The 26,251-nt window shown below is 40.6% G+C and overlaps 1 protein-coding gene across 1 annotated transcript in view; it reads right to left on the reverse strand.

Moving 5' to 3' along the window:
• Window positions 1-26,251, reverse strand: part of PTPN12 (protein tyrosine phosphatase non-receptor type 12) — a 75,103-nt gene that overhangs the window by 10,033 nt on the left and 38,819 nt on the right. Inside the window, exons 2-13 of the mRNA XM_044423381.1 lie at window positions 24,558-24,666; window positions 22,999-23,075; window positions 21,860-21,955; window positions 20,324-20,362; window positions 19,746-19,817; window positions 19,029-19,088; window positions 15,204-15,346; window positions 13,474-13,540; window positions 13,077-13,154; window positions 12,854-12,952; window positions 5,829-5,914; window positions 502-1,475 (exon numbers count right to left, since the gene is read on the reverse strand). Of these exons, the coding sequence (XP_044279316.1) occupies window positions 502-1,475; window positions 5,829-5,914; window positions 12,854-12,952; window positions 13,077-13,154; window positions 13,474-13,540; window positions 15,204-15,346; window positions 19,029-19,088; window positions 19,746-19,817; window positions 20,324-20,362; window positions 21,860-21,955; window positions 22,999-23,075; window positions 24,558-24,666 (1,900 nt within the window). The remainder of the gene's footprint in view (window positions 1-501; window positions 1,476-5,828; window positions 5,915-12,853; window positions 12,953-13,076; window positions 13,155-13,473; window positions 13,541-15,203; window positions 15,347-19,028; window positions 19,089-19,745; window positions 19,818-20,323; window positions 20,363-21,859; window positions 21,956-22,998; window positions 23,076-24,557; window positions 24,667-26,251) is intronic.

Below are 26,251 nucleotides of genomic sequence, written 5' to 3' on the forward strand. Positions count from 1 at the left end.
GCATGTTTACGCATGAATTAGCAAGGCAGCCCCTTCATGTTTTCTCATAAACTGGGCTGAATCATTCAACATGATCTCCAGATCCTATCCCTCCTCCTCTGCAAGGAAAAACTCTTATTTGTATTCTGCTGCTGATCAGAGATAAGAGCGTGGTTGAGGCATGAGGGAAGAGCTGGCAGGACTCCCTAAAGAACTCCCCAGGGCTGCATTTGGCCCATGAGCTGGAGTTCTTCATCTCTGGTACAAAAGGATGACCTAGAAAACACACAGTCCAGATGAATCAGGTAAGACCATTGAGATCTGTGAGATTACTTAAGAGACGAATATACAGAAGAGGGAATCAAAGTTGCTTCCAAGTCTACCATCACCAGCTCGCACAATGAGTTACATGAAACTCAGATGCAGGAGCAACTTTTTTTGCTTACAAAACTTTTTTGCTTGGATTCTATACTGTGAATACAATTTTTTTGAACTATGTACATAAAATCTGGTTCAACTTACCTTTGTCAACTCTAGAACGTATTATGACTGGATTATCCTGTCTTGCAATGGACATTGGCAATACTTTTCTAGCAGAAACATTTTCTGTACTAGCAGCCGCAGAAACTGTGGCACTTGCAGTTGAAACATTAGACATGCTTTGAGTCATGGATCCATCAAAGTTTCTTTCATCTGTATCAGAATCATCAGAATGCAGAGGATTTGTAAAACAAAGGGGTGTTCTAACTGAAAGCAAGCCACTGTGACAATGATCTGCTGATTCATTAGAAGGGGAATCGTTTTGAGATGGTGTGCTTGGCAATACAGACAGATTTTTCACACCATGACATAAAATGCCTGTGTCCTCTGGTTCTGATGTTGACTGTGCATTTTTAGTCCCTTGTAATGACCACATGGCATGTCCCTTCTCCTTGAGAGGCAAACAGTCTGGTCTTTGCAAAGTGTCGGACTCTACCAGACACTGACGTCCTTCCAGTAAACTTACTTCACCTTTATTCAGCGGCTGCACACTGCATTCCATGCAAGAGTTTTGTAATGTATCTGTTGATGCGTCCCCTGAGCCTTGCTCCTGTGGTTTACAGATCTTATCCACTGCACAGGATGAGCTGGTTTTAATTTTAATTGCATGTCCCCGATTCAAGATGGTGTTCCCATCAAAGCTCCGCGGACCCTCCTGAAGAGGGACCTTTTTAATTTCAAAACTCAAGTTACGCTCTAGCTTTTTCTCTACATGTTCAGAGGCTTCATTCTTCCCTTCATGTTTTGCTGATTTATTATAGTTTTCATTGAGGTCTGTTGGGTGTTCTGAAGAAACCATGTGCAAAACAGGCTTTGGGTGGTATCTATCATTGTCCTGCCAAACAGTTGTAACAGTTGGATAGGCTGATGGAGGTGAAGGTGTTAAAATTGGTGGCACTGGATGAGGTTCCGGAGGCTGAAGAATTTCTTCTTTAACATCCCCTTCTACAAGACAGCTAAACAAAATCACTGGATGAGTACTTCATAATAAAAAATTATATAAGTTTATTAAGCAAGTTACTTATCCATAAGCCAAACTGGAAAAGAACTTCTAGAGATTAGTCACAATTAAAACAGGCATATTTTGTCTGTTTCACAGCTGCAATTAACAATTCAGGGTTAATTATAGTTTTGTAATAAATCTCATGAATTACCTTCCAACATTCTTAACTTTTATATCAAATATTTGAACGAAAGCCAAACCAAACACACATTAAAGGACCAAGAAAGCATTTAAAACATGAAGAAAAACATGCCATCTTGTTAGTGCCTCTGGGAAATCACTAGACACCATTACTTGCAGTTCCTAGTCTATAATGTAACCTAAAATAATTTTAATTTTACAATCAGCAGGGAAGTCATGCCCTCTTGTGGGGAATTTGAAAAAATAATGACTTGGAGATGAGACTCTGCTCACAGAAGCTAAATGTATGAAGTGCACCAGCTTCTAATATGATTTAAGAAATATTTGAATGTCATGTTACTTCTTTCAGGATTTAAAGAAGTCTGAACTGGAAGATTTAACAAGTGGTCTTTCAACATATTAGCATCTTAAGCTGAGTATCTTTTATGGAGTCATAAAGGATATGCATATTCAAAGCAAACATGAAGGAATACTAAAACTAGTTTCTACAAACCCCAAGTAGTTTATCACAATCATCACTTTAAATAAGTGTGATGATGTTCAGAAAATGCCTTTACTTTCAAAGTCACTATAATACCCAAGAGATGTTAAGTTTTACAAAAATCAACTCCTAGCACAGTGTTATAAACCATTAATTATATGGACACATAAGTATAGTTCCAGAATTTGTTCATTATCTTTTCCTCTCCCCATTCTTTTTTTCTTTTTGCATCAAATATATTAGATCGTATGTTATTATTTTAAATGGCAAGTTGCCTTCCATCCAGAGGCAGAAAGGTAGTATACAAATGCAATAAACTATTCTAGGTCCCATATTAGTTCTCTCTGAAGAAAACACATGCCCCTGAAATATGAGCATTTCTAGAAGAAATGCTGTGAAGAAACACTATTTATATCCATTTGTGTTTTATGATCTTACATTGTTTATATTCTGTGAGTGTCCTCTGAGTGAGGTTATTATGCAACTGAGTAAGCCAGAAGCTTGGCTTTCCTAGTGTATTCAGACAGTTATAGCTGCCTTAGTTACAGCAACTATATAGAAAGAAACTTTAATCTGACAACTGGAAAATTATTAGGGGGAGAAGCTGCCCTTGTTTATATGTATCAGCTAGACTGAAGTACAGTTTGGATTAGTTATACACTCAGACTGTGGCTAGCATTTTTTTAAAGGTCAGTTAGGCAGACCCAAAAGGGAAGACAACAGAACACAGACTGAGAAAGAAGCAAGACTTCAAGTCTAAAATAATTTTTCTGGACACCCTGAAGACCAGAAGGTTTCAAGCAGTCCTTCAAATGTGTGGATCATCTCAAAAGCAGCAGGAAGAGTTTGGGGTTGAGGAGGACTGCTGCATAATATCTGTTCCTGTTTGTGAGGACTGGCTGGGTGTTGACTTTTGACCCTCTTGCTCTCTGAAAATTCTAAACAGAGTCAGAATGTCCCTGCTGGATGGGATGAGCTGTGGTGTGGGGAGAAGATCCCCAAAAATCAGGAAGAAGGACCCTTGTGAGTAAAGCCCTTCCTGTATGGAAGTTCCCTGCCTCTGGCTCCAACCCAGAGCTTGTATGATATGAGCTACCTGGTTCACACAATCGTCCTCGCAGAAGGAGAGAGTGCATTTTTTATCATACTGATTAAGTTTTTGCACAGAAAGGCCTATTTTCTGATTAGCATAGGGAGATGCATGCTCTTCTACCACAAAGTCTGTTGCAGCCTAGGTACAGGCCTTAACCATTTTTTAATTTACATTTATTGCTTGTACACACAGAAAGACCTGTTTACAATAGATCCGGTAACAAGGGTAACTATAATCCTGACACTCACTGAAATACTCTGAGGTATGTTTCCAGCTTGGCTGCTCAGAATCTAGCAATTACCTCTGTAATGTCTGTCCTCATTCTCCTTGTGTTAGGCACCAGAGTTACAAGTCTAAATATATGAGAGGGACCCATGTTGTTGTTGTTAGTCACAACATGTCCGACCCATCGCGACCCCATGGACAACATTCCTCCAGGCCTTCCTGTCCTCCTCCATCCCCCAGAGTCCACTTAAGCTCACACCAACTGCTTCAGTGACTCCATCCAGCCACCTCATCCTCTGCCATCCCCTTCTTCATTTGCCATCTATTGTTCCCAGCATTAGACTCTTCTCCAGGGAGTCCTTCCTTCTCATTAGGCAGCCAAAGTATTTGAGTTTCATCTTCACTATCTGGCCTTCTAAAGAGCAGTCAGGGTTGATCTCCTTTAGGACTGACCAGTTGGATCACCTTGCAGTCCAAGGGACTCACAGGAGTCTCCTCCAGCATCACAATTCAAAGGCCTCAATCCTTTGGCGCTCAGCCTTCCTTATGGTCCAACTTTCACAGTCATACATTGCAACTGGGAAAACCATAGCCTTGACTATGCGCACTTTTGTTGGCAGGGTGCTGTCCTGACTGGAAGGCAAATGCCAGCTCTTCACTAATGTAACAATGCTCTACATCTACACAGATATAATAAGCACTAGTGGGTAAGTTCAAATAATGACTAATTCTGTGCACTGAGTTATCAACTGTGATATTTTGCTCCATTGACAGCTATCACATTAAATAAATTATGACTGCAAGCATGCAGCAAATGTATCTAAGCTATGTTCTGCAGTACGAAAGTCAGATATATGCATTTGAAGGAGACAGCCTGTTAATCTTTTCTTGCCCAGAAACTGAATGTGTGCATGCTAAACATCCAAAAACTCTTCAAACCAGAGTCTGACTAGTGGAACTAGCTCTTGTCAAAGTAATGCTACTAGAGTTTGTAGACCTGTGTGTTTGCCAAGATGAAAGTGAAAACATTTTATATCCTTCCAGAGGTGGGCAACTTGTGGCCATTAGTCCTGGTCAGGGTAGTCAGTGGTGAGGAATGATAGGAGTTGCAGACCAAAACATCCAGAGGGCCACAAGCTGTCCTACCCTACTTTGCACCAATACTCTGACAAAGTTTGTTCTTGAGATATGTTTAGCTGACTGATGTGCATTATCTTCACACAGCTGGAATCACATGAAGAAAAGATAGGGATGTGCTGGCTAGCTCTGTCTCCCTTCACATATTGGGCAATCATCTTCAGTCAAGAAGCTAGATTCATCTAGGCCAGGTGTCGGCAACCTTTAACACTCAAAGAGCCATGTGGACCCATTTCCCACACAAAAGAAAACACCGGGAGCCACAAAACCCATTTGACATCTAAAATGAAGATAACACTGCATATATCGTTTTTTACCTTAATGCTATGTATATTTTCATTATGATTTAGCTGCAGCTCTTGTTCAGTCACTAAAAACTGTTATTTTTAATCTTACATTATAAACTAGTAGGACTCCTTTCATATATTGTGAATAGGAGAACAGCTTCCTGAAGAGTCAAAGTCAGTGCTAAAGGGCTGCATGCATTAAACAGCAAACCCCTTAAGTTTGTCAGCAGTAAAAGCAAATGAATCTACCAACGTATCATTAAAGGTTTGGTTTTCTTCAGAAACTTTTCTTCGATTTATCCATGGTTGGCCTATTGGGGTGGGGGGAGCTCAGTAAATCGGAGATATAGGTGTGTTTAGTGACTGATTAGCAGATAAACAGTCAAGTGCTGTGACTTGTGACAGGTCCCAAGCACAGCTTTTAACATTCAGATGAAGGAGATTACATTGGAACAAAGAGAATCTTTTCATCAGCCGTTTCCTGTAACATGAGAGACTGCAGGAAGCTTGTTTAGCAGAGGAATGTAGTGATTTACTTAACTAGATTTACTTAACTAGCTGATTTACTTAACTAGCTAGCCCTGCATTCCTGAGTGGAGCTTCAAGCAGACCCCGGCGCATATTTTGAGTGAGGGAGAGAGCCACATGCGGCTCCCGAGCTGCGGGTTGCCAACCCCTGATCTAGGCTCTCCACATGCCTTAAAAATCTGCACATTCAAGGAAGCTAGATGAGTCCAGCAGGCTCCCTATTAGACCACTGCCCTCCAAAGGGTCACGGAGCCACTGTTGGGGACAGAACTAGTTATTATGTATCCCTACCATTCCCTCTCATCACATGAGGAGAAAAACTCCTGGAAAAAGCCTATGTACTGGTGGATATAAAACAATTCCATGCAAAATTGTTTCCTATGAAGACTAAGACAGTTCCTTGATTCAGGATACCTGCGAGTTCGAGGTGGCTTTGGTGGGGGAGAATCCTGTTTCTCAAGGTCACCAGAAATGACAGTGTTTTCTTTGCCAACTTCATTCTGCCAAGAAAATTAAATCCCAAAGATTATTCAAAAGTAAGAGCCACATCTGCAGAAAATACAACCAAAAATGAAGTTCTAGAAACCTAATGAGAAGGCAAATCATAACTTGAACACTGTAACTTCACAGGATCCAGTTTTAGAAGATACCATTTTTCTAGCATTGTTTTGTTTAAATCCAAGCACACTGGTCCTACAGATTCTTATTCTTGTTTGATCTGGAGCAAGACATACTTCAGGTGAAAACACTGTTGCACAAGACCTTAGCATAAGATTTTGGAAATATGGAGGTGCCAGACTGCTTGACACAGAGCATGGACCACATTGCATCATTTGGCCTGACAAGAGACCATGCACCTCTGGCTGAATGGAAAATACTTAGCTCATGGTCAAAAAGAAATTCAAAAATACAAATTCATCAAACCACATGAAATTAGTGCTTCACAATTAGCTATGGCATAGTAATCAGGAAGCGGACATGAATATACTCAAAGAGTTATCTTGGCTTCCTAGGGCCATCTTCTCCTTGGTTGTGCGATGAGGCCAGTTGTTTTGGTCGCAATCACTGGCTCTTGCTGCTCCACTGAAATCACTTGAATCCATGGAACCCAGTGTTCTGTCACCAAGCTTCCTAAGCCCCGCTTTCCCTAGAGCACAAGTTCTGGACAACAAGGTCCCTCACTGGCTGAAGTGATGACCCACCTCCAGCAGGTTCTTCTAATGGTCCTTTTTAGTCTCGATCCTTGTACCTGCTTTTCTACTGTGTGCTTGCATATGTTGATACCCAAAAGTTGTGATGAAAAGGGGCCAGAACATGAAACAGTAAAGGTATTTGTTCAAGATACTAAAAATAGAGTGTGTCAAGTCAGCTAAGAGATAAGTATTTTAACACACATTAAATCATTCTCAGCCACAAGGTCACCTACTGCTCAAGAATCTTTTACATATTACCACTCCAAATCAAATGAGATCTTATAAAGGGGTAAAAAGCTGAAAATAAAAGATTTCTGACATTTAAATAATGTATACAATAGTGAAGTACTGGCAAGCTATAACAACAGCCTTCTGGGTCAGTTTCTTGGAGCAGGGCAAAGATAAAGAGGACAAACATGGTTTAGATAAAGCAACATAAACTACAGCATATTTAAATACTAACAAAACTTAAATACTAATATGCTGTAATATATGAATTGTCCCCACAGCTGCTCAAGTAATTAACCAAACAAATTTTAGAAGGATACATGTGAGCCGGTAGCAGATCAGCTTGTTTAGAGCATGGTGGAGTAAGGAAAGAACGCAGCCAAGGGCAGACTGCTTACGATCTATGAATGTAAGTCCAGGAGCTTAAATCATTAAATAGGATTAAAAGCAGTGATCTACTGAAGCAGCCAAATGCACCATACACACCTACCCAATTTAGCATACCCGCTTAGCATACATTTTTGTTGGCATTACAGAACATTAACAGAATTGCCGTTTTGGCTGAAGGGCCTTTATTTAACTGCTCAAGGACAAAGATTTACCCACACTCCTTTTATATTACTAGTTACTTCTATTTTGTGCAAAGGTGTCAACAGAGCAGACAAATCCACTCCCCATAATTTATCCAATTAAAGAACCAAGCATTATGGCTGTAGAACACATCGATTAAGACACTGAGCAGGTTTACATATAAGCCACCCTGTGAATATATTGATGCTGTTTGGGTTGTTAGCTTAACCTACAGTATGCCCAAAAGATAATTGGACTGGCCGTGGCTTGCTCTCCCCTTTCTGCTCCTAAGGTGGTAGCATGGGACAAAGTGAATGGGAACATGGAGGAAGGGAGTGAAAGTATAACTGGTGTTGACATTCTGTTTGCTTCCATCCCTCTTTTTTAGCTTTTGTTTTAAAGAAAAAAACTGTCACAAATACTTGCACAATTTTTGGACTGGGAAATTTATACAAATTCAATGGCTGAGAAGATAGAGGAGGGAACACTTAAAATTACAAACACATTTGTGCAATTTTCAGGGACTAGAAAAAATGGGTGGTGAAGAGGTGACCTGTCCACCTCTTAATAATAATTAATAATAATGCTACTTAATAATGCTACTTAAGCCAGTGACCAACAGTTTTGGGCTGAGTTCACCAGTTACTGCCAGCCCCTTCCTCCCAATATACTCAGCACATTGCAAAGAATGAGGAAGGGAAAGAATCTGTTCCTCTGCATGCTGGCTTTCAGGGACATAACAGACTTTGGGGAATTAGAAGGGTCTAGCTTTACTTGTAGGGTTTTACAGACAGCAAGAAGTAGTAGTAGTAATTCCTGTTTTTTGCCTTCTCCAGAATACCTCATGTGAAACCTTTGCCCCTCCTATGCATAATGTCCTGCATGTACAGGCAAAACCTGAGCTTCTGCAGAACCAACAGGATGGGCAGGTTGCTTACTTGTAACAGTCATTTTTCGAGTGGACATCTGTGCATTTGCACATATGGGCTTTGCCATATAGCGCAAGGCCTGAATCAGGGACAAAACTTCTACAGCTCAGCATCACGGAGTGAGCAGGAGCCCCCTGCCCCTCCCTGGTCTCAGGCTAAAAGGGTTGTGCCCCTGCCCTGTTCCTCAGTTGTCCTGGAGATTGCATTGTCCTCAGGCAGCCAAAGGCACTCTGAGTAGGAAGGTGATGGCATTGCCACCTAGTACTCAATTACAGAGGAGGACATGACTGGTTGATGACAGCCAGCAGGGAGGAGGGTGGGTTGTGTGAATGCACAGATGACCACTTGAAGAACGACAGCTACAGGTAAGCAACCTGCCTTTCTCTATCATGGTCTCTGTGCATCACTCATATGGGTGATTAGAAAGCTTACCCTTCATGGATGGAGGGGTTTGTCATCAGCAAAGGATTGCTCAGAGGACCGCCCTGCAAAATGCACAGTCTTGTGTGGTGCAGACATTGGGCCAGTAGTGCTGGATGAAGGTCAAGGGAGTGGACCATGCAGCAGCTCTGCAGACGACATGCAGTGGGATGCGGGCGAACAGGACAGTAGACATACCTTGTGCCCATGTGGAATGTGCATATGGGAGGTCAAGTCTCACCATCACGTATGCCGGGAAGATGGTGCTGGACACCCACACGCCCATGCGCACATTCTCTGGGACAAGACAGGTTCCCCTTTATTCTAGCCCTCAAAATAGATGAAAACGTGGTTTGAATGCCATAGCTGCTCAGCTCATACCTTAAATAAGGTGGGGACTCCACAGATGTTGAGTAGGTGCAATGTGGCCTTGTCAGGGGTGGAGGGACTGGAGAAGAAAGGTGGAAGCACTATGCCCTGATTGACATGAAAAGAGGAGGTGACCTTGGGTATACAGTGTGGGTCCAGGCAGAGCAGTGTTGACTCTATGAAAAGTGAAGAAGGGGGTGTCGACCCACAGTGCCAACAACTCACTGGTGCGGCAGGCAGACGTGATGGCCACAAGGAATGTTGTCTTCCATGACAGGAGTCTGATGCAGGTCCAATTTTGACATGGGTTCAAAAGGCCTTTTTCTAAGGGACTGTAGGACTACAGAGAGACTCCATGATGGAGTGCAGGAATGTACTGTGGGGGTGAGATTCTGGAGGTCATGGAGGAACCTGTGCACCAGGGAGTGCATGAAAATGGAAGACCCTTGAATTGGCAGGTGGAAGTGTGAGATTGCTACAAGGTGGACCTGCAAGGAAGATGCGTCGCAGCCTGCGCTGAAGTAGATCTGGAGGTAGGTTCAATGGAAGTCTGAGCAGGTCGAGTTCCGTTGACCTGGATAAAAATGTACAGGTCTTTCATTTGGCCAGGTAGGACTTGCAGATGAAAGGTTTGAGGCTCGATTGGAGGACTGAGGCTACTGCCAGGGGAAGGGACAAATAGGGGTCTGTCACATGATGATCCTCCAGACAGTGAGGTGCAGGGAGAAGAACCCAATCCCCATCCTGTGAGAGCAGAATATGTTGCAGCAGCAGATAGAGAAACGTCCTGTTGGAGAGGTATAAGAGGAAGGGGAGCCTCAGCTGCCTCAGCCACCAAGGGGTGATGAGGACACAGTCCATCCTGTCCCTCTGGATCTTGGACATGAACTTGGTGACCAGTGGGAACAGAGAGAAAGCATAGGACAGGGCCCCTTCCCACTTCAGGAGCAATGTGTCTCCACAGGAGGCAGTCCTCCACCCCACTCTGCACCAGAACAGCCTGGTGTTCTGGTGAGTGGTGAAGCGGTCCAACTCCAGACTGCCCCATATCTCTCACATAGGCCGTGGACAAGTGAGTCATCAAGCTCCCACTCTTATGGTGCCATGGTGTCTCAAGGCACAGCTCAAGGTGTCTGCCAGGGTGCTGAAGTGGCCTGCCACATGGATGGCCGTGATGGAGACACCCCTCTCTATGCACCATTCCAGATGGAGAATGCCAGGGTTGATAGGGAGATCAGGTCCCACCTTGTCTGTTCAGGCTATACATGATGGTGGTGTTGTCCATGACCATTTGGACATGGTGACCCCTCAGGGAGTCTTTGGAAGGAGGTGAGAACCTTGCATACTGCCAGCAACTTGAGGAGGTTGATGTGGAGGTACAACTTGGGCTGGGCCCAGAGGCCCTGCACATGCATGTTGCCACAGTGTGCTCCCCAGCCTGTGGTTGAGGTGCCTGTCATAACCATGTCCTTTATGCAGGCCTGCATCTCTTGGGGAAGGCCCACAAAGTGCAGACAGGCATGGCGGTGGATTCCTACAGCTCCCATCATTGCCTTCCCATCGCAGTCAACATGGTGTCTGGCTGCTTCAATCTGGTACCTGGACAATTTTTCCACGTCAGTGTTGACGAGACGAATGGCATCACGGAGGTCATCAGGTAAGTGTTCTGCTCTAGATCCCATCTTTTCCCAGAGGAGGCAACACAAATGGTCATCCATAAGCCGCGCACGAGACAGAGCTATGAGGTCGGCCATGTGGAGACGGGGAAAATGCACATAAGAGGAGAAAAAGGGTCTTTTTCTCTTTCCTTGGAGAGAGAGGGAAGGCATAGTGAAGCGACCTTAGAGCAAGGAGGAAGTGGATAAAGCTTAGCGAGTATAGTATTAAAGTTTAAAGGTTTATTTAATATATTTTTTAAGCAAAGGAATAGCGTACAAGAGAGCATGATGAAGATAAGTAAAAGCAAAACAACAACTAGCAGTGAAGATTCCGATCAGTGATGTGACTGCATGTGCGGTCAACAAGGAACTGAAGGACTGGGCCAGAGCCCCACCCCTTTCATCCTGAGTTCTGGAAGGGGCAGGGGGCTGCTGTCCACTCCATGACTCTGAGCTATAGAAGTTTTTTCTCTGATCCAGGACTTGTGCTGTACAGCAAAGCCTGTATGTGTGATGCACAGAGACAACGAAGAAGAAGAGACAGATCTCTCACCCATGTTCTCTGCATTCTGTGGGGGCTCAGATGAAGGTCACTAGCCCCTGGCAAGCCAGGGAGGGGGAATAAAGGTTTCTGGGATTAAACTGTATCTGTTGGCCTCAGCATGACAGAACACTCCCACTGACGACTAAAGTACAAGAAGCCTCATTCCCTCAAGTTTCACTTGCCATCTGGAAAACCTCAGAAGCCTGTAGGAGACTTTTAATGTGGCAGCTATAAGCCAAATAGTTTCATAGGAAAGAGTTAATGTTTTGCCTGCTTGTCGTAATTTTGCCAGGATTAGTCAGTCATTTACATAGGCTATGGTGCAACATCTGTTAAGGTTGCTGCTGTCTAGAAATGAAATCTAAGAAAATTGAGGAACCACTGGTAGAACAGGGTAAACAACTAAGAACTTACTGTTCAACTGTATTTTGACCAGCATACACCTTTGACATTTTTGACATTACTCTAATTCAATCTTATCTGGACAACTGCAACTAGTCTAAAATAGTTCCTTTCTTTCAATTGAAAATTGGCACTGAAGCACCACTCTTACAGGTATTCAGGCAGGCAACCCAACACTAGAGGATAAATCTAAGGCAAAGTGCCAAAGAGGAAAGTAATTGCCATTCAAAATATACACACTGCCAAGATCCATTTCTAATGATTCATAATGTAACTGAGATGTCAGCTCCAGAACCACCAGGTAGCATGGTGCAAATGCTTAAAGTTGTATCTACTGTGAGTTGTGCAAATCTCAAACTCCTAAATTGCCAGCAGAGTCTCTCATGTCAGATCACACTGTCGCAGGACAAGATCCAAAGGACAATGCCATGGACACTGCACATGCAGCAAGGCTTTCTGCCTCCACTTCTCACTGCAGTCTCTCTCACAGGGATGGTAGAGACATGCAGGAGAAAGTCCTATTATGGGAGCAGAAGTCTGCTTGTATGGCATTGGATCTGACCAGAAATATTTAGATTATTTGCTTTTGGCTTATTTTTATATATGTATTAGTTTGTATTCTGAGAGATTGCATAGCCTGATGGCAACATTTGGGGCCCTACTCCACCCCTGCCCTCACAATATCCAAAAGCTATTCCAGAAAAATGCAGAATACACCAGGCTGTGATTTATCATCATGAACAGATGCAGACAGAAGTGAAATATTTCTACCATACTCTCACCCACTGATGCATGTATGAAATACTTTCTGCTTCCACATCACTAAAATGGAGGAACAGACAGATGGAAGAAATTTTGTCCAAGTCATACAACCATGGATGAACTAATGAAAGAGTCATATAAACCCAATGCCCAGGGTTTATGTGTTTGCTTCAGCAGAATTCCATATAGTAATATATGTAGAAATTGACTCATCCTGTTGAGAGTCAAAGCAGCAACAAACATATGCAAACTGGAATTAATTTTGATACCCTAATCAGAAATGAACAGACAAACCAAAAGGAATACAACTGCAAGGAAACACTGCAATTTTAAAATGCATTTAAAATCACAAAAAAGCACATACCAGGCCATCGGCAATTTTCCAGTTTGCACAACTCTCATACTTTTGCAGTTGCTTTTCAAACAACTGTGCTATGGCTCTATGAACAAGCTCATACTGTTCCTGTGGGTATACAAAAAGACAACATATTGACATTCAAATATATACCTTGGTTCAAAGAGCCAATTTCACCAAAGTAATCATGCCACAGCCATGCAGTGAAGTTCCGCACTAAAAGCAGTATTACCTTAGTCTGCACTGCAGAATGTCTCTGCGTCCTCATTTCTTGTATTAAACTAAACACATTGAACTCCTCTGGTATTTTCTGTGGTAGAAAAGAGCAAATAGTTTTCCATGGAAATATTTGAAACAAAGTACTATCTTTAAAAAGAAGGCCAAAACTGCTTCAATTTTTATTGTTCTATTCTAGCTGTGCACTTTAAGAATTAAAAATGCCCCCCCCCCCCATAATGCTATCAGGAAATGGAAGTGAAACAGGGTACTGGCTACCTTAAATTCCATTTTCACATTTTCAATTTTGCACGTGGAATAGAACTCTATTATCACTCTATAAAACTCTCTTTAATCACTGACATAAGATGACCTAGTTTTCCAGCATTGAGATTGCTATAAATCCTCCTTACCCCAGCTTTCAACAAATTCCATGTATAATCTATGGCACAGATGGCTCCTGTCCTTCCACACCCTGCACTAAAGGGGAAAAAGATGAACACAGTTATTGAAAAGCAGATTTAAAGCAATACATTTCTGTTCATACAAGTAAAAAACCTAGCAGTAAACATTCTCCAAGAGGTATTTTACAGATCATGTGTAAACAGTTCTGAATTACAAGCATCATTTAATAGAAAAATTTAAAAGGATCCTGTTTAATAAGTAGATTCATGTATTTATAGCAAAAGCTCAAGTTTGCAGTCAGCAATACTGTTTACCAAGATGATCAGAATTTTGATACATTCTACAGAGAATGTATCAATAACATAGTATGCAAAAATTAATCTAAATTATTCCACTTAATTGGTAGCCTATGATTATTTCCATTGTATTTCACCAATGGTCAAACATAAAGGGTAGCTGAAAGCAAAAATTATTTGTAACTAATAGTTTTAATATAGTCTATCCCAAATATTTTCACCAACACCACAGACAGAAGTCTACCTTTACATTCAATAAATATATTTATTTATATTCAATAAACCTGCTTCAAACATGGCTTCATTATCATCATCTTTATTTTCTCAAAACTCTTGCAGGAGTGCTGACTACCATTAAGAGAGATACCACATTTTTGCAGAATGATTAGCAACATAAATGGGGGTAAAGAAGGAAGCCAAAGGCTTGGCAATTAAAAGACAAAGTATCCTTTTACACTGAAGCACTCTAAAATATAATGTAGATTCTACTACATTAGCAGCATCAGGACTTTTTCAAAGGCAAATGTTGGTATCACACAGATACAAAGGTCATTTTTGGTTCTGATTATTTCCCATCCTATCACAAGGCCTCAGGGAGGGCCAGCAATAGTTTTGAATAAATTAAATACGCTCTTCTAAACACATCTAGAAACAGACATAGCTTTTTTACAACGAAGATGCACTTGTTACATTTAGTTTGTCCCCTCACTATAAGACGTATTACTCCTCCTAAAAAAGTGGGTTTGAGTTTGGTTTCCTTTTTTCCATTCTGTAAACTGTGATCTGCTTAACAGCATCTATATATATTCCCAAAATGTGAGGTGATATGACAAAAAAGACAGAAGTACTCCAAAGAAAATCATAAACTAGACAGGCTTAGTTCTGCCAGAAGTAATTAACTAATTTAATGGTGAATTTGTCATTGTAACACAGAAGCTCCAGTACTGAAGCAGGACAACAGCTAGAAAGATGGTCAGCATGGGACTTCAGTGCTAACTAGTTATAGAAGTCTTCTCCCTTTTTAATAAGCTTCCACCTTTTGTGCTTTTGTGGAGCATATCGAAGTGACAAATTACATGAAAGTTGCTGCTTGAACATTTCCTGTTGCATCAGAGTTTCAGTGTAATGTATACCAAAATATACATCTTCCATAATGCTATGAGTGTACAGTTAAAGCAGTGGAAATGTTAAACAAATCTACTGTCCATAAATTTTACAAACATGTTGATACCGATAATATCCTCAAAATCTATGCTTATGACTCTGTATTTAACTCAGTAGCTGACCACACAGCTGTACAAAAGTAATACGCAAAACAAGCACAAAAGACCATCAGCTCCCAAATTGAAAAGTGGGGTGTGGGAGGGTTAGCCACGTAATACTTCCTAGAGCACCTATTGAAACTCCAACAATAACCATCACATGAAAAAATTAATGTGTACCTGCAATGTATACAAATAGGAACATCTTCATGTTCCTGGTATTCTCTCATTAAGCTGATCATGTCAAGAATAGAATCAAAAGATGAAGGAACGTCATGGTCAGGCCAATTGACGTAATGAAACTGATATACCCGACGTGTTTCCTAAAATAAAAAAGAAACTGTTAAACATCTGAATTTACCATCCATTTTAACTCAGTGTGAAAGAAAGATCCATCATGGATTAACTCCTTCCACTGCCTAGGAAAAGCAAGCAACATGGAACCAGGCTTTATGCCTTTACAGAGGTACCTCGGCTCATGAACGCCTCTGTTTATGACCAAATCGGGTTGCAAACACAAATTTCAGAAAAATTTTGACTCGGGTTGAGAGCTCCACATTGGGTGACGATCGCGATCGCCTGTCTTCCCTGCATGTGCGCAATTGCAGTCATGCTGGGCTGGGGGGTGGGGGGAGATGGCTGCAATTGTGCTTGGAGGTGGTGAGATGGCCATCTCCCCCCCAAAGCGCGCCCATGACTGCGCCCGTCTCCCCGAGCGCACCTGTGATTGTGCCCATCTCCCCCCCGAGTGTGCCCGCGATCGTGCCCTTCTCCCCCTCAGCGCACGTCTTCCCTGTGATTAAAAAAAATATTTACAGAATGGATTAACCTTATGGGGAAATTTGACTTGGCTCGCAACCAATTCAGTTAGCGACCAGAGTCATGGAAGGGATTAAGTTTGTGAGCTGAGATACCACTATACTCTGGTCTTTGTGACTCCGCCCAACTAGTTCTTTTCTGAGTTCTAGACACAGGATTGAGGAAGTGAAAACAAAGAAGGAAGAAAATGTTGAGACAATGGAAGTGAGAAAACAAAAAGCACATCTCTTAGGGAAAAGAGCACTCCTTGTGAAGAAAGCCTGAGAGTGCCCAGGCTGGCACAAGTTATGATGTGGATGTCTTCTGTGTGCCAAATCAGAATGGAAATTCACAGTAAGTACCCAACTTTCCATTCCCATCAAGTGCAAGAAGACATCAATCATGGGATGTACAAAACAACTGTTCCTATAGGGTAGGTCCCAAAGCTGGCTGAACTTTAGAAAGGAACTTTAGATGAGAAAAGCGAATGCTGAGGCGGCAGCTCTGGTAGACTGTGCTGTGGAGTACATGGAGAGATTTTTTTGTTTGTTTTTAAAGTGGAGAAGAGAAAAATGGGAAAAGAGAAGACAAGCTTTGTAGAGATAAGAGAAGAGGACATGAGACTAAGATAGTAAGAGGTGTTGAAAAGGGACAGTTTGTAGAAAGAGGGAGTAGAACAGTTCTGGACAGAAAAGCAAGGAATGTGCTGGCTGAAAGAAACCACAGAGGCCAGGACCAAGACAAAAAGCGTGGACAAGTGTTCCTTGTCTGTCCTGGGCAATGGGAGGATGTTACCCTTGGACCAGGTTGCAGGTGCATTTTAAAAATCTCTCAACAGAAAAGAGAACGACCACTCAGAGAAAGGTAAAAACATGCTCATGTGATATATTCAAGTGACAACCACGCCACTGTTATCATGTATGGAATAGATCTATGGGACTATAGTACTTTTCTCAGGATTTTAAGATTTTATAATACAAGTAATTAGTAAGGTTTAAATGTACCATGTAATGATAGTAATAAATCAATATAAGGGCAAATGCTAGTTATCAAATAGCAAAAATACCCAAGTCTGAGAGAAATAAAACCTGAAGCATACACTCTATAAAAGCCATTGTCCTATGCATATCAGCCCAATGGGAAAGACATACACCGTCTTCTGAGCTTTGACAAATATACTCCAGCTCTGCATGCCATCCCAGATTCTTAGGTAGGATACTGTGCAACAGAATAATCACAACAGATCGCAGATCAGTATTAGCAAGAACACTCAGATTTGGCAGAACTGTAGAATTTAAGCACACAATTTCGCTTCCCAAGAATGACAGCTTTGATTTTAAAAGGGCTGTAGATACTAGCTTACAAAACTATACGGCGTGGAACAACTAAATCTTAACAAAAACAATACAATTCAGTCCAGATCCCAAGACATGACTCATCTGCTTTTTTAAAAGCTGAAGACCTGAAGAAAACTAGTCAATCTGGAAGTGGCATTAGAGTGCTGCACAGTGCATCAAGCAGCACTTAAATCCCACACATTACCAGGTAAAGGAGTTCCATCTGAAGGTCATGATTATTTAGCATCATCCAAATGGCTCCACAAGTCCACCTGTGTCTTTTGGATGCCAGGTTTTTATGAGGGTTTTAAGTATCCTCTGGATCTTGCCTACACAATAGTTGCTCACTTGTTCCTGCTGTCAGCCAATGCCTTTTATTCTCACTGCTGCCACAGTAACTATTCAGGCTTCCTGCCCCAATGTATGATAAGCGTCCAATACTTAATATGCCAGAAATACAGCATAGCTCTCTTCATCTTTTCCCTAGCTGAGAACATTTATATGGGACTATCCCAGCAATTTTACAGGCAATTAGAATTTAGTTAGTTAGTTAGTTAGTAAGCTTCTATGCCGCCCCATTCACCGAAGCCTCAGGGCAGCTCACAACAATAAATAAATACATATTAAACATAAAAACAATATAATTGGAGACATCCTGGCTGAAGATGTAAAATCAATAAATAAAGCTAACAATTAAAATGACGTTTAAATAAAAAGGTCTTGGCCTGGCACCGAAAAACAAATAACGATGACGCCAGGAGGACCTCTCTGGGGAGCACATTCCATAGATTGGGCGCCACCGCAGAGAAAGCCCTCCTCCGGGTACTTACCCTCCTAATATCCTTCACGGAGGGTTCCCAGAGGAGGGCCTCTCCCACTCATCTCAAAGAGCAGGAGGGCATGTATGGACGTAAGCGCTCCTTCAGGTAACCAGGACCCAAGCCGTTAAGGGCTTTATAGGTCATCACCAACACCTTGAATTGGGCCCGGACTTCAATGGGAAGCCAGTGAAGCTGACGGAGGACTGGAGTCATGTGAACATAACGCCCAGTCCCCGTCAGCAGCCTGGCAGCTCTATTTTGCACCAACTGAAGTATCAATTGTATACAGTATACCCCTGTGAAGTCGTGGTTCAGCGTTCACGGCTTCAGTCCTTCGTGAGATGTTTCTCTGAGCAAGTCCAAGCCGATCTCCTTGCGAATAAGCTGGCACCTCACCGTGCGGCAGCTTACTCGCAAGGAGATCGTTTCCTCTGAGTTTGGACGCGCTTGGAGAAAACAATCTCTGCGTGCACCTGCCCCTGCCTCGCCATGTGCGCATGCCCTCCAGCCCGGCCCACACCTCCCGCCCGCACTGCCTTGGCGGCCGGTGCCCATCGCCGGCACCAAATTCGTGGTTTTTCACAATTTGCGGGTGCTTTAGGAACATAACCCCTGTGAAATTCGGGGGACTACTGTAAACCTGTACTGTTCTTTCAAGGAACACTGTACAGATGGAGTGCTCTTTCTACAGGCAAGAGCAACACAGAACTGTCTCCTAAAAAATATAATGTATGTCTAGCAGGACTGTGATAACTAGGAATATTTATTGTTGGCTTAGCAGCAGGAAGAGGAACAGGATAAGGCTCAAGTTGCTATTCAACTATATGCCAGGGGGCAACTGATATTCATTTCTGCCTTATCATAAACTAAAGTTGTATGGCTTTAAGAACAGGCATTTGACAGTTATCACATACTGAAAGCCATTCCTGTATTCTATAAATGTGCTGTCAAAAGGGAGGAAAGTGATTTGGTATACAGGAGAAATCATTATAAGAAATCTATCACATTTCGCTTGCCTGGACTGAGGGCAGAGTTTTTAATTTACTCACATTCTGAAATTCAAAGAGCAGAGTTCTGATATAGTAGTCTGTTCTAACTTGCTCAGCTTCCTAAATAAAAAAGAAATATTTGTGAACACATGGAAACTTCACAAAATTCTGTTCACACATTCAAGTAAATACTGAAAAGAAGCAGAAATCAGAATCATTCCATTTATTTTATTTATTATTTTATTAAAACATTTATATGCTGCCCCATTTGCCGAAGCCTGGGGCGGCTCACAACATGCAAAAAAAATATACAATAGTAACAATATAAAAATAACAATATAAACAATATTTATAGAAATATGGGCAAAGAATCTGGATTTGCTTGCCTCGTTTTAAGTAAAATAATAAATGGAACTACAACTTTGTGTAAATACAACATTCAGCATGCCTAACAGTGGGGAATAACTGCGACACACTCCCTCTGCACCACCATCAAATCAACTCTGCACCACCATCAAATCAGAGTGCTTCTTTGTATACTTCATTTTAAATAGTTATGTCCTAATAGCATTGAGTGAAAGGAAAACATTTGCTAATATTATTCCGCATATCATTATACCAGATCCTGGAAACTCAGTGCTATAATAAGTATTTTCAAGAAAAGTTACTAGGTATAAAGAACAGAGTTTTCTCACTTGTGGTTCCTCAATTATGAATTCTCTCATTTGTTTGAACTGGACTTTTCTAAAAAGTATATCTGTTCTATAAAATACTTACACAAGAAATATGAAATGGTCCAAAAGAAATGCCTTCTTCCCCATACAGAGGCCAGTAACGTTCACATTTTTTCTATTATCAAAAGGGAAAATAAAATGCTATTTTAAAAGTAACATTTATGAATACATAGGACAAGATTTAAATGGGCAAGACAATTATTGCTAATCCTCTTAGGAACATTTTAGTTAGAAATCTACCTATGAAGTCTTCTGTCTTGCTCCTGAGTTTGTGTTTTCTTTTGTGTTATATTAAGTATGCTAATTCATTATGTTGCTGGCACACTTAGCATACATATTCACTGTGAAATTCTCCTTACCCCTTTTAAACAACACCTTCCTATGTTGCACCTTATGAAAGTGATAAAAGAAAGCCAGTGATTTTATGTTATTTGATGTCATTTCACTGATGTGATATGGAGATTTGAGATTTCTTCAGAATATACGTAAGTAAAATTAGTAGCCTATATAATGGTTTGCTTCACTGAACTAACCTACAACTAGAAATCTGCATTTACTTCTATTAATATCTATAACATATTTGACAAAGGCAATAAACAAGCTAGTATTATTTATACATACCCTTCCCATTTCAAACTCTCGACAAGCCATTACAATAATCTGGAAAAAAGAAACGTAATAGTACAAAGGCTGTGAAATCCCTGTCTTGTTAAATCTTTGCACATACTCATTTGTTGATTTACCACCATTGTAGAAATAAAATAGCCTAGAACTTTGTACATAACAATTTGCCAAATGCTGTATTTTTAATGTGCATCTAATATGTGGTTTCAATTGTCAAGCATTTGAAAGTAAGTCCCATGTCTGAGAACATCTGGTGAAAAGAGTGAACGAGGTGACTTGAGTCCACTGTTGTTTCAACAGTCTAAAAAAGTCTCAAGGCACAGAGTCAAGCCAATCAACACACATATATGGCAACGTGCAAACAGCACTGTGTTGAAGAGGAAACCAACAGTATCAACTGATTACACATTCTCAAAAGATAATTCACTTAATTTATTGCTGAAAGTTTCATTAGTAAAGATAGCATGAACCAGCATGAATCAAGTTCCGAGTGTGTTGCCAATATGTTCCTCAGAAAAGTTACTGGGGCAGTTAGCAGGGCTATTGTATATACCAGGGGTCGGCAACCCGCGGCTCCGGAGCCGCACGTGCCTCTTGAACCCCTCTGCTGCGGCTCCGTCGCTCAAAACACGCTGATCTGCTGGAAGCTCCACTCAGGAACGCAGTGCTAGCTAGTTAAGTAAATTGCTACATTCCTCTGCTAAACAAGCTTCCTGCGGGTTCTCATGTTACAGGAAACGGCTTGCTGAAAAGATTCTCTTTGTCCCAAGGTAATCTCCTTCATCTGGATGTTAAAAGCTGCGCTTGGGACCTGTCACAATTCACAGCACTTGACTGTTTATCTGCTAATCAGTCACTAAACACACCTATATCTGCCAATTTACTGAGCTTTCCCCCCCTCCAACCATGGATAAATCCGAAGAAAAGTTTCGGAAGAAAAGCGAATGTTTAATGGTATGTGGGTAGATACATTTGCTTTTACTGCTGACAAACTTATGGGGTTTGCTGTTTCATGCATGCAGCCTTTTAGCACTGACTTTGACTCTGTGAATAGGAAACTGTTCTCCTATTCACAATATATGAAAGGAGTCCTACTAGTTTATAATGTAAGATTAAAAATAACAGTTTTTAGTGACTGAACAAGAGCTGCAGCTAAATCATAATGAAGATATACATAGCATTAAGGTAAAAAATGATATATGCAGTGTTATCTTCATTTTAGATGTCAAAGGAGTTTGTTTGTTTGTTTGTTTATTTATTTATTTATTAAAACATTTCTATGCCGTCCCATTCACCGAAGCCTCAGGGCGGCTCACAACATAAAATTAAAATACAAGAAATAACAATATAAAATTGCGGTTTTGCGGCTCCCGGTGTTTTCTTTTGTGTGGGAAACAGGTCCAAATGGCTCTTTGAGTGTTAAAGGTTGCTGACCCCTGGTATATACCATCACGGTTATAAGATCATAAATTGTGAAATATATGTTACCATATATATCATGGAATAGAATTAATACTGAGGTAAGATACTTACCACAACATTGTACTCCCATATCATCCTCCAGAAATCTATAACTGTATTTGCTAGTGGTCCCTGGGTAGCAACATATGCCTTTGGCCCATGCACTCCCTAAAATTTCAACATAAAATTGAATACAGTAACAGTTACCAATGTGTCATGAAATCATTCTTAGGCTGGTTCTATTATAAATGGGTTTATACATGTTCAAAATACATACATACAATTTATTTGTATTTGTCTTTTCAAACCAAGGAAGAACAGAGTGGAAAAATACTGTTCTATTCACCAACTGATAAAGCATCAGAAAACCTTACAGGATGTGTTTGTTTTCCATACTATATTTTTTATTTTTATTCCATACTGTATAAACAAACAACAGTCCCAACATAAAAATCCCCTGTATCAGCAAAAGCAACCAAAAATACAGTAAGCATTTTTTACCCTCCTATATACTTGGGATACCAATGCCATACAGTTCTTCTTTCATCTATTGGATTTCATACTGTACTTTCGATTCCTATGGTAAGTGAGCCAGAGCTAAATAATTCAGAGAAAGCATAGTGAATGATCCTGTGCAAACAGCTACACAAGGGCTCATTCAAACTGCGGAATGTCTCTTGACTTCATGGCACTTTTCACATGCAACTGTCTTCGGCTAAATTAGAAGAAACCTTCCATGAGCTGAAGGAGCATCTTTAGATCTCAGAGTTCCTATTAGCGTCATGAAAATAAATGGAACTCACAAACTTTGAATAGTGATTCCTGCAATGTAGAGACGGTTAACTACTGCCCAGGACTGATGCAATGTTTTTAAAGCAAAGGAGATGAACCAGGGTCCCACAACATTCCCATCTGGCTGGTCGCCTCTCATTCTCTGCTCCATTTGGAAACACAAAAAGTGAGGGGGTACCTCCAACCATGCCCGCTGCTGACATTGGTTTCCAACAGCTTTCAGCGAAGGTAACACAACCCCTTGGACATAAAAAGACTTCCAGCCTGGGTTTTCTTGACTCAAATGGAAGCATATTTAATCTCTATCATAAAATCCAAGTAATTCTTAGAACATCTTTCTTCTCTCAGTACATAACTGGTTTGAGACAACACTTCAGCAACTTGTAAGCATTATAGAATAAGATTATGTTAAAACATACCTTAATGAAATTTGCATTGATGTAGTCAGAATCTTGTGGGGGAGTTTTTAAAGTCAGTTTCACTCTGCTGTGGTCAACTAAAATATAGTTTTTAAGAAGAATTACAGAGGTTGACAGATGATCTCCAGAAAGTTGCAGCATTTGCTAAGCTAAATAGGGATTAGTCATTAAGTGCCTACTTTCACTTCAAGTTCATGCCTACCAAAAAGTCAGCCCTACCATTACACTGACAGAGGTGCCTGCCTCAGGCAACAGATCAGTTTCTGGAAGGTGTGAAAGAATGAATGGCAACAGTCTGGCTGTTGCTCCTGAATGCACCCTCAGCTATTCCCCTCTTTTGTGAGTGCTGTGCCATGTGCCTTGTTCCCCTAAGCTGACAGCCAGTTTGGTGTAGTGGTTAAAAGTGCAGGATTGGGACTCAAGAGTTTCGGGTTCCAGTTCCCACTCACCTATGAAGCCTACAGAGTGACTTTAGCCAGTCAAGGCCTACCTATCTAGGTTATGGACTAACCTACTTCACAGGGTTGTTATAAGAATGGAGAGGATGAAAACTCCATAAGCCTCCTTGGGTTCCTTGCTAGAGCAAGAAAGGCAGGCTATAAATGCATAATATCTCTATTTTACTTGTAATGAAATAAGCAGTAAAGGAGACTGATTGTCATATGACTCATAAGGGACCTATCCCAATTATGCCAAGATGACAACCAAGACAAAAGAAATCTCATCAATCCCAACATAAGAAAAAAGGCATACAGAACCACTGGTACAGTTCAGGATGTTTGACCAAAAAGACTGCATCACCCTACAGATTCTGCAAAATCAACATTTTCACTATTGGCATCAGTCTTGCAGCAGCTTATAGCTGTCTGGTGCTGCTGTTGAGATCTCTGTTAGCAGATTTCACCTTTAGGCAAGCTGAACTCAGGAGCCAGAAGCCCATCTAGACCAAAGAAAGACCTAGGAGTCCAGACTTTCTTAGCCAAAGTCGATGGCTTATTTTTTAAAACAAGAAATAATTTACCCAGCTTTTTTTCCATGAAAATCTTCAATTGGTAACATTTGCTGCCAAGTCTGATTTTCAGAACATTAACATCTATTGATCATATTACAGTATTTGATGAATACCGCTTAGGTAATCTCCAAGATTTTGTGCCATTAAGAGTTCTAGCTTCAGACAAAATATTCTTAAAGGCTCATATATATTATGCACAATCAGTTCTGCCTGTTTTTCTGTGACATAGCCTAATAAAATCTTTAAGAAAATTGGAATTTTGAGTAATTGTTTTGCATGATTCAGAAATGCTTTTGCTATTTTGGTTTAGAGGTCAAGGTCATTTAACAGATCTTTAGCCATGGCAATGGTTTTTAAATAGAAACTAGGAGGATGACACACAGACAAAGAAAACATTCACTTTGGCAGATGAAGCATCTTAAAAAATACCCCTTTTGGCAAATAATTACCATCTAATTTACCTATCCAAGAGACTGTAAATGTTAACTGGCAAGATATCTTAATAAATGTTATTAGCATGTCTGGTAAAAAGAAGAGTCAGACTTACATGGCAGTATATCTTTGTATCTGTTCTTTTTTACATTTTCTTCTTTTTCTCCAGTAACTGTTGGGTAGATCTTTTCTGTTCTATATTTTGTTGATAGCCTCCTCAGTCTCTGTAATTAAAATGTTCTGGTTTAAGGTTGTTTTTTTTTTTTTTTCAGCTGCTCCAAATACTTTTTCAGCAAAGATTATTTATAAGAAAATGTTTAACCTCTCTAACATCACTACCCTGTACAACTATGCCTTGGCAGTTCATGCTAATAGAGCTGGTTATATTATCAAATTGCTATCCACAACATGAAGAGTTTTGCACACATTTTAAGACAGTGTCCAGCATTCATTTCCAACATTCGTGCCAAATTCTTGTAGCAAATAAATAGAATCAACTGTCCGGATCTAAGCTAGTTGTATCACAATCTACTTGTACTAGAACAGCTACAGCAAGGCTACTAGTAGGAGAACAAAATGAAGCTAAGACATTTTTTTGAGTAACAGCTGAGTAAGAAGATCCAATCCTATACATAATTTCCAGGGCTCTTTAGTTCTCAGTACATATGCACTGAATGGCTGTCCTAGTTTAATTACTGTTGAATTCCTGTAGTAAAATAATATAATGATGCGAAAGTTTCCATGGACAAACCAGAGCCTATCTTCAAATGTAACTGAAGATGTAGGTTCTAACTCTCAGAAACGTAAATGGACTCTTGTCCCTGAGTGTTCAGTATATATTTACTATCTTGCCTACCAGAATAATAAATAAACTAGAAAAGATACATGAATTGTATAATCAGAAACATTTGTTACAGAAAAAAGAATTTCATAACTAAAGGTAGTTCTTGCTACACACGTTAATGAAATAAATATATAAATAGACTCTTTTCCAAGAATATTATGTGGTGACAGACTAATTTCAATATTGCTAATTGTTGGTACAACAAGAGGTTTAATGTCTGGCCAAAACAAATAAGACCACCTTTATGCCAACACTAAAAGCAGCTTAGAAAGAGCAACTAATAACAGCATGCCATGAGTTACTCAGTTTGGAAAACTGCAGAGTGCATTATAGTTCTGTTTATTCACTGTTGTACAGAAGTTGCTTGCAAGATAGTGACTGCTGACACATGACAAGAAAGATATTTTTGACAGGAAAAAAATACTTCCTGATCTCAATGTTACCAGTTACTGAAATTCTACTAAATAGCATAATGCAAATGGCAACAAAAGCTAAACTTCATGAGTCCACAGTCCAATTGGATTAGACAAATAACTTTGGAGAATCTCCCAGCATACAATTCCACAGGGCACAACTGAAGATATTAAACCACTAATTGTCAGAAATTGTTTACCTCCCAAACCCAACATCCATATGGTACATAAACTTTGCCACATCTACAATTGATGTCCACCCTCACAAAATAGATCATCACAGTTCAGAAACTTCTAATTTTAATCATCTGGAATTGCACACAAGTGTTTCCTGATTGTGACAGATCTTCCCAAAATAATTCCAGATAAAATCCCACTCAGTTCTGAACAGGACTTATTCCAGAGGCAGAGGGTAAAGGCTTCAGAAAAGAATTAGAGAAAACTGTGTGTGTGGGAGAAGAATTCTCCCATTTTCAAAAATAAACCTAAGGGAGAAACACAAAAAACTGAGGTTTTAAAAAAGTGTTTCTGCTTTTCGTCCATTTGGGGGTT

This window comes from Varanus komodoensis, unplaced genomic scaffold (genome assembly GCF_004798865.1).
Source record: "Varanus komodoensis strain SLA01 unplaced genomic scaffold, ASM479886v1 scaffold13_3, whole genome shotgun sequence".
NCBI lineage: Eukaryota > Metazoa > Chordata > Lepidosauria > Squamata > Varanidae > Varanus > Varanus komodoensis.